The sequence below is a fragment of the Atta cephalotes genome (genome assembly GCF_000143395.1).
Source record: "Atta cephalotes unplaced genomic scaffold scaffold00004, whole genome shotgun sequence".
Classification (NCBI taxonomy): Eukaryota; Metazoa; Arthropoda; class Insecta; order Hymenoptera; family Formicidae; genus Atta; species Atta cephalotes.
In genome coordinates this window covers 2254898-2268353 of record NW_012130068.1, presented here as the reverse complement: position 1 = coordinate 2268353, position 13456 = coordinate 2254898, and the positions used below count along the sequence as shown (strand labels likewise).

General features: G+C 33.8%; 1 protein-coding gene across 1 annotated transcript in view; it reads right to left on the bottom strand.

The window, feature by feature from the left end:
• Positions 1–567: 567 nt before the first annotated feature.
• The window catches only part of LOC105626125 (carbonic anhydrase-related protein 10-like), a 180078-nt gene continuing 167189 nt past the window's right edge, over positions 568–13456 (bottom strand). The window contains exons 5-8 of the mRNA XM_012207437.1: positions 3279–3433; positions 2903–3028; positions 719–767; positions 568–632 (exon numbers count right to left, since the gene is read on the bottom strand). Of these exons, the coding sequence (XP_012062827.1) occupies positions 568–632; positions 719–767; positions 2903–3028; positions 3279–3433 (395 nt within the window). The remainder of the gene's footprint in view (positions 633–718; positions 768–2902; positions 3029–3278; positions 3434–13456) is intronic.

Genomic DNA, 13456 nt, shown 5'->3' with positions numbered 1-13456 from the left:
TGTATATATACTCATCATAATTTATAATAACACGTATTATTTTAAGTAGCGCCCATCCTTGATAATTTGTTATAAGAGTCTTCAATGCGTAAACTTACAAACAGCATTAAACGAAAATCTGTATCCCAACAAGACACTTAAAGCTTCTTTGATCACTCGTATTACGAGAATTACGTTAGTGCTGTAGCAACACGCAACTTTGTCCTCACTACTCCGGAGAATGAAACAAAATTCGATTGATGTGGCAAACTTATCTATAAATTATATATAATTATATAATTTGCAGATAATTATGTACATGTAACTTCTGCATAACATAGTAGATTACAACATTTTGTGTCCATTTTGAGAATAAAGGGTATTCTCATTTCGCGTCGGCTTACTTATTCAAAAATTTACGTTCTATCTTTTTTTCACACAGCCACGACACAATTTCTTCATTCTCCCGTTAGAAATTATAGCTTTTTCCATCAGCATCCTTCTTTCTCCTTCGCACCACATGTGAACTTATTTCGTTTTATTCCTTTAAAGAAAAGTCCTCTCTTGTGGTCCTGCCGCGGGATGGCCTCAGACTACGTTGTGCGATAGGGATCCGTCGTCCCGCCACGTGTTGGCTGGAAGGAAAAAGTCATCTTTTCAAATTCTCATCGAGACGATCCCTTCGCGGTGAAGCACGAAGTTTAGGGGCTCCTGGAGCCTGGCTAACATCGTGTGTTACCTCTATAATGCATGTCCTGCGCCATCGACGGGCACTTGGCGTTTCCCCGCTGCCGGAATAACACAGAAAGTGCATTTAAGTTGCAGCTCCGTGAGAAATACTGGCGAGATTGATTCTTTTATGATCACTCAAGGTATTTTTAGCAAGGATATCTTCTGCTGATAAATTTTTAATAAACGTATAAATAGTACAAAAAATCGAATTGAACGTTAAAAATCATATCCATCTACTTAAATGCTATAAATAATCTGATTAGATATTTCGATTTCGGCGAGATAGAACAATCGTCTCGAGTTTAGTAAAAAATAATAAAAAAGTCCAGCTGAAAAATGAATTTTGCCAAATAGTAAAATCATAGAATATGTATTATCGCTTCCAAGAAGTAATACAACAGTTTCCTCGAATAAATTTCTTTTGCAATAAACAAAGTATGGACAGTGGAAAAAACTTTATGATTTTTTAAAATTATGTTAACAAAAATTAATTTTGATTTCAGTTGCCAAGAATTTTATACGTTTTTAAGAATTTTCCTTCTTTATTAATTTAATTTAATTTAATAAATATTTAATTTAAAATATATTTAATTTAAAAAAAAGATTATCCTGCTTGATTTTAAACTCAAGATTATAAGTCAAAAGTTATGATGTTCTTACTCTAACAGTCACGGTGGCTAATTTACAATAATATAAAATATCTCTTTATAAAGTAAGCAACTTGATTTGGAATAAATTTTTATTAGAAAAGAAGGGATTATTATGCATTCATAATGTTTTACCTAATCAGTAAGCGTCTTTTAAAAAGAACCCAGAATTGTTAATTGAAAATTTTTAGTCCTTGCATACTCCTTGTGAGTGCCATTAATTATATTTGTCAGTCTTAAAATATAATTCGAAGCTGGAATGGTATCACAAATTAAATTACCAAGCAATTTAATATTATTGATGTACGAAAAGAATTGTTTTGCTAAAATATCTAAAAATTTAGCTAGATAATTATTGAAATTAATTTCTGAAAATAATTTTATTGGATCATAAAAAATTTATGTGAAACGCTTAAATATTGATGCCAAGAAAAAGTTTTAACATTTTTTAACCTGTTTAAGTATTCTACATAATTATTTTGATGGTCCAAACAAAAATTTCAGATCTGTATCTAGTTAAATTTTCAGATACTCCGACAAAATTATTCTTTCCGTGTGCTAAATAAACATTTTTAAAATCCTGTATAATAATTTATTACGAAAAATATTACCTCGGGATTCGAACCCAAATCTCTTAAATTTCGTGCGAGCATCTTATCAATTCGACCGATGTGAAAATATTAATCGCAATAACCAATATACAGAAAGAATGTCTTTAGAATTCAAGAGAATCAGGTAATAAATAATTTACTGAGTTTTAAAGAGCTTTATTATCAATAATATTAAATTACTTGGCATTTTGACAATTTGTAATATTACTTTCAGTTTCAGTCAGAAGTGTGTTTCCAGACCAACAAATAAATCAGTATACAGTTTGCTTGAACTTGAAATTGTATAATAAATTCACAAAAAAATATTATTAAATACAGTGATAATTTGCCTTGACCAAATATGATATTTTTCACTCATTTAATTTTCACTCATTTAAATCATCGATTTTCACTTATGATTGCTATTTATTCATACAATCTTTTCTCCTCCCTCAATTAATAAAGTTATTCCACTTTAGATTCGAAAATATCTGATCACATTCTAATTCCATAACTGTGCTAATAAAATATAATTTGTAGTTTATTTTTAATAAAATAATCCCGAAAAGAGAATGTATATTTTAAAAGAGAATAAATATTTTAAAAATTTATTAATATAATACAGAGTATAAGGTGCTACAATTTCAAACGTGATACAATTCTAAATGCTAAAAGAAATTTGCATTCAATTCTCAAAATTCAAGTTTATTTTTCTCTCTATTTGATATTCTTTAATATTTTTCACACAATGAGATCAGGTTATCAAACTTAAATCTGAAATATTAATTTCAAATTATATTCATTGAGAATTGTACCATGTTGAAAAGTGTACCAGTATATTTTAGTTTACTAATATTATTATTTATTAGATTTACCCTAATGTGCCAATTACCCTGAATGACACTATATTCTTCGCAGGAAATATCGAATGATATAATCGCAGCGTAACATTACCTTGGCAAAATCGATATTTGTTCGCACGGTTCTATAATGAAGACCCTGCAGCGGTCTGGAATTGTTACCGAGAGGCGCTTTCGGCGTGGTGGAGGGTCCCTGCATTAATTTCCTCAGGGCGTACAGCTAATAACAGAAACAATGCGCTGTATAGAAGAGACAGGATCTGTTGATTGATCCAACGTTATTGATAAAACTATCTCGGTGCCGCCCTACTGCGTCGGCTATTACCTTCGATGATTCGATTATAGTGAGACACGCGAGCTTCCACGAATCAGAATCGGAATTTAAAAAGAAGAGACGAAAGAAAATAAAAATATATGCCAGAAGAAACCCGACGGGAGAAAATCGACTGACCGAAGAGATCGATGTTTACCTCTCGGGCCGTGATGTAGATTGGTTTGTTGAGGATCAGCCAGACCGCCGTTTCCCAACAACCGGGATGCGTTGTACTGCCCTCGTAAGTCATGTAACCGGTGGTGTCCGGTAGAAGGCTTTTCAGAGACAGGTAGCGCACGGGTGCGGTGTCCCCTAAAATTATTAATAAGATTTATTTAGTCAAAGCCACTTTCGATAGGATTTAATGATTTTGCCTCTCGCGAACAAAGTTTCATCTCAATTATTTTACAATATAACCGCATAAATATTTCAGATAACCGAATAAATAATTATAATATTGATTAATAGCGAATTTCGCTCGATGTAATTTCCGAGAATTTCAACAATACTAGCTGGATAAATCGAGCAGGATCAGTCAGTGATACTTTTAATGCAGAAAGGATTTTCGAGCATTAGACGGTCTTAAAAGTTTAATTAGATCCTTTGATAAGAGATCATGAAACAGAAGTACGTGCATTCCAAGATTAAGGAACGGGATTGAGAAGTAAGAGATTCCGAGACGTATGTTAACGCACATTACAAAATTTTAAACTTGCTGATAAGCGATACTGGAATAAGGCTATGATCCATTTACACTGTTAAACTCATAATGTTAAATTATATCTAATTATATACCTTATATATTTTGAATTACTTTTCATCATTTCTACAGGTTGCCACTGCTCTTATTCAATACATTGATAATTTAATTAAAATAATACATAAACAATTTAATTTAAAAAAATGTATTAAATTTGGTTCAAATTTAGTTTGTTATTTACTAAGAATACATGAACGTTATTTAAAATGAGCAACTTAAATCTAAACTTAGAAATGGATTGATTTACATTGAAATTAAAAATAACAAAATGTTATTTAATTCAAGGGGTTACCATCGCTCCTTTAATATTTAACAGTGTTGCACTCTATTAAATTCATAATGGCAAATTATACCCAATTATATTCAATTTGAATTATTTTTCGTAATTTCTATAGATCGCCATTGTTCCTATTCAATATATCATTAATTTAACTATTTTAACTAAAACAATTTTACAACAATTGATTTACATTTTGATACACACGGAAGTTAAAAATAACAAAATGTTATTTAACAAACGATTGGATTACCATTGTTCCTTTGATATCTAACAGACTAACTGTGATGCTTTGAACATTCCTTTGATTGGTCAATTAATAAAACTCTTTTTTCTGATTGGCCAATTAAATGCTTCGAAACATTTCTAGCGTCAAGTGGACTGTACTCTACATGATACTCTCGAATTATAGATTACATGGAATGTCTGATAATCAGAATACTCTGAGATCGAAATAGTTGATGTATCAGTTGTTATATAGAAACAGAATTCAATTCATTTAATGAATTATTTCGCGAACTGTTCTGTTTTTTTACAAGCATTTTTCTGCCTTTTGATATTCAACTCCTGTATACCGCGAGATTCAGCAAACGAAAATCGTTTCAGCAGCTGCACGTGGCGCGACGTTCCTATAAATTCAACGATTATCCGAGCGCGCAGCGATTCTCGTACTTTTACCGATAACAGGCGTATGTGGATTACGAAGGATCGTAAAGCGTAAAAGTCTCAAATCTCTCGCTCTAAGGCTTCCTGACGGCAAATCGGTGTCGCGATACTCAACGACGAGCCATTTTCGTGAAACACACGCGAATATGGCGAACGATGAGGCGAGCAAAATTACTAGCGATTCGTTTTGCAATCTCGCTTTTGAACTTTTGGCACTCCGGCAGACAAGGCAGATTGGAAAAACGACAATGAAGCTAAAAAAAAAAACAAGGGAAAAAGAAGCCGGCGATGATTGACGCTGCGCAAACATACATAAATCGTGCACAAAACGTGGCCATGTATTCGCCTTACGTATTCAAGTACAATCTGCATTTTCAATCTCCCGTACACATACGTATGAAAGTGTTAAGGTACTGAATGTAATTATGTAACTGTTGTAATAGTTACATTTTGTAAAAATGGAGAAAATAATGTCTAGTTAAATTGACGAGAAAAATACATTTATTTACACATTGCAAAAACTCTTTCATATTTTGACACATGTTTAAAAAATTTATTATAAGGTGCATAAGTAAAGAATATTATGAGAAGAATAAAATCTTTCGTTCCGCCAGATGGTTATATTATTGAGAAAGAAACCTCGCAAAGTGTCAAATTTTCATGAAATTATATTTCATTTATTTATATAAGATATGAGTATATAAAATTTCATTAAAATCAGAATTTACAGAGGTTTCTGTGTAAGTAATAGAAAAATACGTATATATATCATTATACAAACTTAATAGCAATAACAGTAGGTTTGCTCAATCTTTGAGACAAATAGAGGACTCTGTTATTCATCCATTTCTATCAATATCACATTATTTATTATTTGTTTATCAATATCATTTATTAATATTATTTATTATTTATTATTATGTTATGGGTTAGCTCACTATTGTTGCAGCAAGCCTTTCAATTAATATTATAACTTGAACAAAAAAAATCTAGAAAGAAATTTAACTTTCTTTCGTATAGAAGTAGTTGATTCTAAACTCTTATTGTTACTAATAGATTTTCTGCCTTCGTCTGAGACATCTTAAAATTATTATTTAATGTGAATGTTATCCATTTTGTCACAGAAATAATGCACTTGAACAATAATACCTACTGTCGCAGTAATAACACCCGCGTTAATTCTATACATTTAGGGAGTTATAATTTCAAACGTGGTCGGTCATAAGTGTATCATATAACCTGGTAAATAGTAGAATTACAAGAACAAACAATGTGCAACTCGCTTGTAAACCGTCACTGTGCAAATATCTGCGTCTCATGCAGAATAGTGTATACGTAATGCATTATGCATTATGCACTGTCCAATGTTACGCACTTTCCATCGATAACAAAGCATTGTATAAAGCTGTCATTCATAATTCAAATATTACTATTACGTTTAAATAATAAATCGTACTGTTCTTCATTTTATTAATTATAAATACCTATTTTCAAATCACTATTTTCATTAAAATAGAAATATTTTAACAATAGTGTGTCAAGCTAAGAAACATAACTGAGAGACTTTGTGAATTAATACAAAAAGTAACTTTTTAACTTTTAGAGCACGGAAGTTTATTTTTAAAATCTTATAGCTTTTCCTTAAATAAAATTTGTTATAATTCATTATTTTATTATATTTCTTTGCCACAAAATATATAACACTCTTTCCCGTAAAAATTAATAATATTTTTATGTACTGAGCGATAAAAACAAAATGCATGCGAAAAAATTGAGGATAAAAAAATGAGATTAATAAAGCAAAAATATTAATATGTAATTACGATTTAATTAGACATTTAGACACGACTATACCCGATTTGAGTGAATGGAGTGGAACGTGCGAAATGAATTTTGGAGACCATTCAGCCATTCGAGATACAGCCTTGGTCAAAAATATCAGGCATCTATATTTTTTTATTTACTTAAAATTCTTTTATCTGCATTGTTTCCTATTGGTGATTGTGTATAATGACATTTTACTTAAGTAAGTTTTTAAAGTATAAAAGAAATAAAAGGAAATTTCTGGAAATAAAAGATAATTTGCAGCAAATACATTGAGAGAAAAAATTTGAGGTGAGATATTTGTTGACTACTATAATAATATTACTATAATAATGATTATTATTGTTACAATGTAATAGTAACTACATATATCATTACTAACACTGTAGCAGTAATAATCCTAACTACAATAACAAGTAATTCTAGTTACAAATGACAAAAATTTTTCTTAGTGTGTCATAAATCAATTTTTGAGCTAAAGCTTTAAATAATGATCTATAAGTATACCTAATATTTTTGGCCAAGGCTGTATGTGTCGACGGAATTTGCTCTTGAAGAGAGCGAGCGATGGGTTTCGAGTATATATACGGTAGAATGCACCCCGTCTGTAACCGCCAAACGTCCAGAAGTGATTTGTATCTTTCCTACGTAACGCGCGTGGGGCGAAATCCAGCGTAAAAGGTCATCATTTCAGAATGTGCGGCGAAAATAAATCTTTCGCTCGGAACAGTGCGCGCGCTCACGCCGGGAATCGTATTTATCTGGAGATACCTATGTTGCTGCGCAGTTTCATCATGAGAATCTTCGATTCGAACGTCCCTTCCCTTCCCATCCTATGCAACATCTCTTATATCGATCGGCGAGAATTAATCTTGCCAAGTTAATCGTTCAATTAAGAACTCATTAGCGTTCTTTGGAAAAAATAATAGATAAATTGTAGTACGGTATCTCACTGTATTTGTGTATGTATTTTGAATGTACATAAGATTACCCGAATCTTGTTCGTGGACAAGATGAAAATCCGACTTGAGCCATTTGTACACACATCCGCGCACTAGTTTATCTACAAATAAAGGGATACATATAATCCATGATAGCATGGTCCTATATAGCTAACGTCTAAACACGGACTTCGTGTATATTGCGTCTATTTCTCGCATCGAGTCCATGACGCCACTTTCATCATCGTCGTCGTCGTCGTCGTCGTCGTCGTCGTCGTTGGGAACCTTCGCTCATAAACGGACATAATCTACCTTTTACTTGTATTACGTGGAATATAGTTAAATTTATACAAACGCATTTAGATATCAAAAGAGTAATAATAATCTAATGCCTCAAGTTAAATAACGTTTTATTTTTAACTTTCTATTAAAATATAAAAATATAAATCAATTCATTTCTGTAGTTAGTTTCAAAGTAAACAACGTCCATTTTAACGTATGCATTTAATAAATAATAAATATGAGGCAAATGTAACACATTTTTCAGTTAAATTATTTAACTGCATTATTTTAAATTAATTAATGACATATTGAGGAGCAGTAGCGACCTACAGAAATAATTAAAAATAACTCGAACTGAATATAATTATAAATTTAACAATGTATGGAGATATATATATGTACATATATATATATATATATACACATAATAATAATGTATTTGCTATATTTGTTTTTAATTGTTAAAATGTTAGATGTTTATGTTGCATAAAGATTATTATTTTGCATAATGTTTGTATTACATTCTCTATGCCAAACTATTCTTAAATCAACCATAATATGCTCACATATGATCAAATCAAGACATCTTTGAAGCAAGATTACAATATTTTTGCTTGTATATAAGCATGTATGATTGATTTAAGAATAGTCTTTTTTTTGTAATAGATCCATTTTGTATTAAATTAAAAGATTTGGATAAATGGACCATCTGGGACACATAGAATGTGTTTTTGACACAAATTTTTCAACTGTGTAATTAATATATTTACTATATGTATTTGTTTTGTAATCGGAATATAACTGTAAAGAAACTGTCAAATGCGAATGATTGGATCAAAAGGGTTAAAGTATCAGTCGTGAGCACAATGGTTGACGAATTTGATAGTTGATGTATAGAGCAAGTCGCTTTGCAGCACAACGGAAACACTTTAAGTGCATCTAACCATCCTAACGAGTCCGTTTGAAGTAGTAACGTAACGCAACGACGATTTCGTCTCTAAGATGACGAAAACCCGTCGGTAGTAACCGCGACAAGGAAGCAAGCGCTTCATCAAAATGTCGCTCTATATACGGCCGTCTATTTCTCGTATTGAGTCCGTGACATTAAAGATGGGCGAACGCGTTCTCGCAAATGGCAGATCCGGCACAAGGGAGCTGCCGTTTTGCCTCGTACAGAGAACGATCCTTCACCCCCCGAGCGCCCGCGCCGGCTTCCGATGCATCCCTCGTTCCTCCTACCCTCTCTACAGTCGTTTCCTCTTTCGTGCAGAGATATTCTTAGAACGCCGACATTCAGGAACTCCGAGCGCAAAAAGTAAGAAGCCGTCAAGTTCTTCTTGAGGAGGACGTCAAGTCGTAGACCACCCCATGTTACTCCCCGTTTGCCATTTGGCGTTATCTTTCCACGTCGACATGTATCGGCCGTGTCTCACGCTCATGCGTATGCGTTTTATTTTCATCGTCACGTCCTGATTTCATCTCCCTCTCTCCGACGAACGAGGTCAGCATACAAGGCATTGGATGGGGGATAAATGGAGCTTGAGAAGAAGCGAGGAGAAAGAAATCCGGCGAGATGACAAGTAATAATAACGGGGCGCCGAAGAACGAGGAAATATCCACTGCTTCGTATTGCAACAACGAGGCGAGACGGAGAAGGACCGGGATGGACGGGCGAGAGTGGAAAGGGTCCTCCTGGTGATTAATGAAATGCATTAACTCCTTCCCCGGGAAAGGGAGAAGAGCGAGCCTGAGAAAAGACCGCCGGCTACGAGATCGCTTCGCCGCGCTTCGAGCGTCTGCGGGAGCTGCTGCTATTGATACGTTCGCGCACACAAGCGCGATTAAACGAGGCAAAACGCAGTTGTATTATGCATTGTGGAGAGCTGCACTGTAAGGAGAGCAGAGATCTATCGGATCCCGGAATTATCGCGTTTTCCTGCATTCTCGTTTTGACAAAAATTGAAGTGGATTTTTCCAGAGAGATTTGATAAAAGCTGCATCGTCGCGACTTTTTTTAGAATTTGACTCCTTCGACATAAATTTTTGCCTCATAAATTTTTGATAAATCGAATTTCCGCGATAAAAATCACCTGAAACTAATCTTTTGAAAATCTTCGCTTTGTCGAAATAAACTCTCGCGTGTATATCTATCTAATCAAATGTGGGCAAACAGAAACACATCTCGCTCATATCAGTAATTTGTATTTCTCGTAAACAACGTGTGCGTGTAACCGGTTGAAATAACTCGTTTTAACATTTCTTGTTTTCTTTTCGAGAGAAACATTCTTCGCTAGTCGCGTCGCAATTTACTGGACGCCTTGTATAATAACACAGAGTCTCTCTTTTCTCATGTGGAAAAAACAGCGATTTTTGGCGATGAAAAGCGATACAACACGTCCTTTAATAATTCATGGTCGACGCAAATCCGTGCCGACGCACCATTATCTGCTATCGAACGGGCCACCCCGAGCCGTGGCCGGTCGCAGATATTTCCGTGGAGGGTCACACGCATAACACGCGGCCGGTTCGTTGCGTGGAAGTCGAGTATCGTCGGGCATAACGTGAGGTGCTCTTAGGAAAATTGACCGTGGCTAATGGCGTCTGCACACACCGGCGGAATAATGATGATGACAGCAGCGATAATCCCAACATAAGAACATCTTCGACGCACGTCATGAGCATATAGACTCGTACATGTATCCTGTATACACACGTATATGTGTATGTGTGTATTGTTTGATACATGAGACACTCGTCGATTTCGCTTCGTCCATTAAGGTCGCCGCTCGATGTCTCGAAACGAGATTCCTGTTTGCCGAGTGAATAATTCTCGGTTTGGTATCGGCCAAGCTCTCCAGCAGTTTATTCTGTCTTATATCATCCTGACCGAGGGAGCGAGGGCAGAGACGAAACGATCATTTTGCTGTTTACTCTCAATTAGTGCGCCAACTCGGCACAAATGCACGACTATATATAGGATTTAATAAAAGTCATATAAATATTTAAGTAATTAAAAATAAATGAAGGCACATGAATTTAACGACTTTTGAATTAAGATATGTGATACTTGAGTTGCAAGCTCATTACTGAATTGAACATTACATTGAAAAAGAATATGGTTGAAGAAATTAGAAATTTGATACATTCAATGTATCTATCAAAAAATGGACGAATCAGAATTCTTATCAGAATTATCAAATAAGTATGATTAATTTTCTTTTATTTTTACTAGAATTGTTGATCGAATAATTCTTTTCTATTAAATTAAATAAAATACTCAATTATTAAAATAAAAAAATTCTGTTTTTCTCCATTTATTTGTATTTTTTATAACGGGTGAGAATATTTTCCCTACAAACACAATTTTTTTTTATTGAATACTTATTATTTATTATTATTTACGCACGCAGAACCAGTAACTTGAATCTAAATATTTTCTGCATATTTATTCATAACTATACTCTCGAATCGATTTGAAGGCAAGGTAAGCATCATAGTATATGTAGCAGTTCCGATATGTTTTGAGAGCTTTACGGAGATGCGCAGCAACTTATCAATAAATAATAACATCTATATAAAACCACGCTACATCGCGCCGGTCAATGTACATGACATTATCGTAACATTATTTTGTAATGTATGCCGCTATAAAATATGTCATATTTAATAGCTTATCAATTAAACATTGCGATACGTATAGGTATCTGTGAGTGTCAATTATAATCCAGAAGATATGGCGTTAATACGCAATGCGATTTTAATATAACTAGTTCATTTTTACAAAAATCACTTCATAACATTTATTTCGCTCGCTTCAAATAAATATTAAAATATTTTTTTAATACAGTTGATGTAATAAGACAAATGTAACATTCTTCTGCGCTGTTGGAAAGTGCATTTGATCTTAAATTTGTTTACCTGCAGACAAAAACTACACTGAAAAAATATTTAATCTTATCATAACGTTTATTTATTTATTTTTTTTTCAAGAATAATGTACACTTAAAATAAAATATGAAATTTTGTGAAAGTAAGACGGAAAATTTTAATGCAATCTAGTACAAAAACAAAAAACAAATTTATGATTACACCTATGGAAAGTGCGTTTGGGGGCGTCAAATTTGATTGGCTGTTTCTAATATTGCTACTGCCATTACTGCACAATGTTACACTTCTTTTCTTACATCATAATATAGTACGTTCTCTTATTCGTGGGAGTTATATATATATACAATATATAATCATGTGTGTATATGTGTCAAAGTTATGTATTCAAAAACTGTAAACAAAAAAGCCGCAAATACAGAATCCACGAATAATATGAAATGGTTAAATGGTTATGGTAGTATATAATATGGTAGTATATAATGTTTCAAGAAAAATTTACTTAAACAAAAAATCTAAGAAAGACACCATTATTTTCATTTGTAATGTAGTAGTAGTATGTATGATATATTGTGTTTATTATATCAATATCACATGCATAAATTTTCAAGTACTTTTCTCTTATACTAAAGTTTCTAGCTCTTTTCTAAACACGCAGTATTCGTTCGTGTAATTTCTAGAGCGGACTAAATTGTTTTAACGTACAAAGTATAAAACTTTTATATAAAGCAGGTGTTACGAATCCAAACATTGATGAACGTGTTGGTACGATGCCAAAAGCTGATAATAAAACTAAATTTCCAACTTTTTTTTTTATATGAAATCGTGCAATTCGCACGATTATTGTCTATATTTTAAGTATAAAAAAAAATTTATAATTTTGTGTAATCAATAAAAAAATGCACTTGTTGGAAAAAAGACAGCAATAATCAAAATGCAATCGTGTGGAATGATTTATATCTGCGAATATTGAAATATCTATCGCAAATAAAGAAATGTAGTCACAAATATGTCGACCACGAATAGCAAATCCGCGGATAATAGGAGTGTCGACTGTATATCAAAGCCTATTTTTTTCGAGAATCACGTGGTGTCAAATAATATTTAAAATCACCTTTTTCGATATTTTCGAGTCGACAAAGCTTGTATCCGCGGTTGTCCTCGCTGCGAGCGGGAAAAAAAACCGAAAAAGGATGATTGCTCTTTCGGTGTAGAGTGAGAGAGGATGGTCTGTCACCGTGATAAATTCACCACCTCCAATCCTCGTAGCCATGGAAAATATTTCTATCGACTAGGGAGATCGCGCGTAGGGTAGAGACACGGGAGAAGCGAAAGAGAAGAAGAAAAATAGAGGAAGAAACGCAACGTTGGCCCGCGGCGCGACGCGACGGGGCCACATCGAAGGGGGATGCAACCCCCAAAAGATAGAAACGCATTGGGTGAAAGATACCTCGCGCCTCCCGACGGCCGGATCCGCAAACTGGTTTCTGGCATTTCGTTATATGGCGAAACGCCACGTCTGGAGGGTCGGTAGCGGAGGATGGGTGAGATAGTCGAGAGATAGAAAAGGGCGGTTTTGCTACCCTGCCGTATTGCGACATTGTGTATATGATTGTGCAACTGTGCACGAGAGAGAGAGAGAGAGAGAGAGAGAGAGAGAGAGAGAGAGAGAGAGAGAGAGAGAGAGAGAGAGAGAGAGA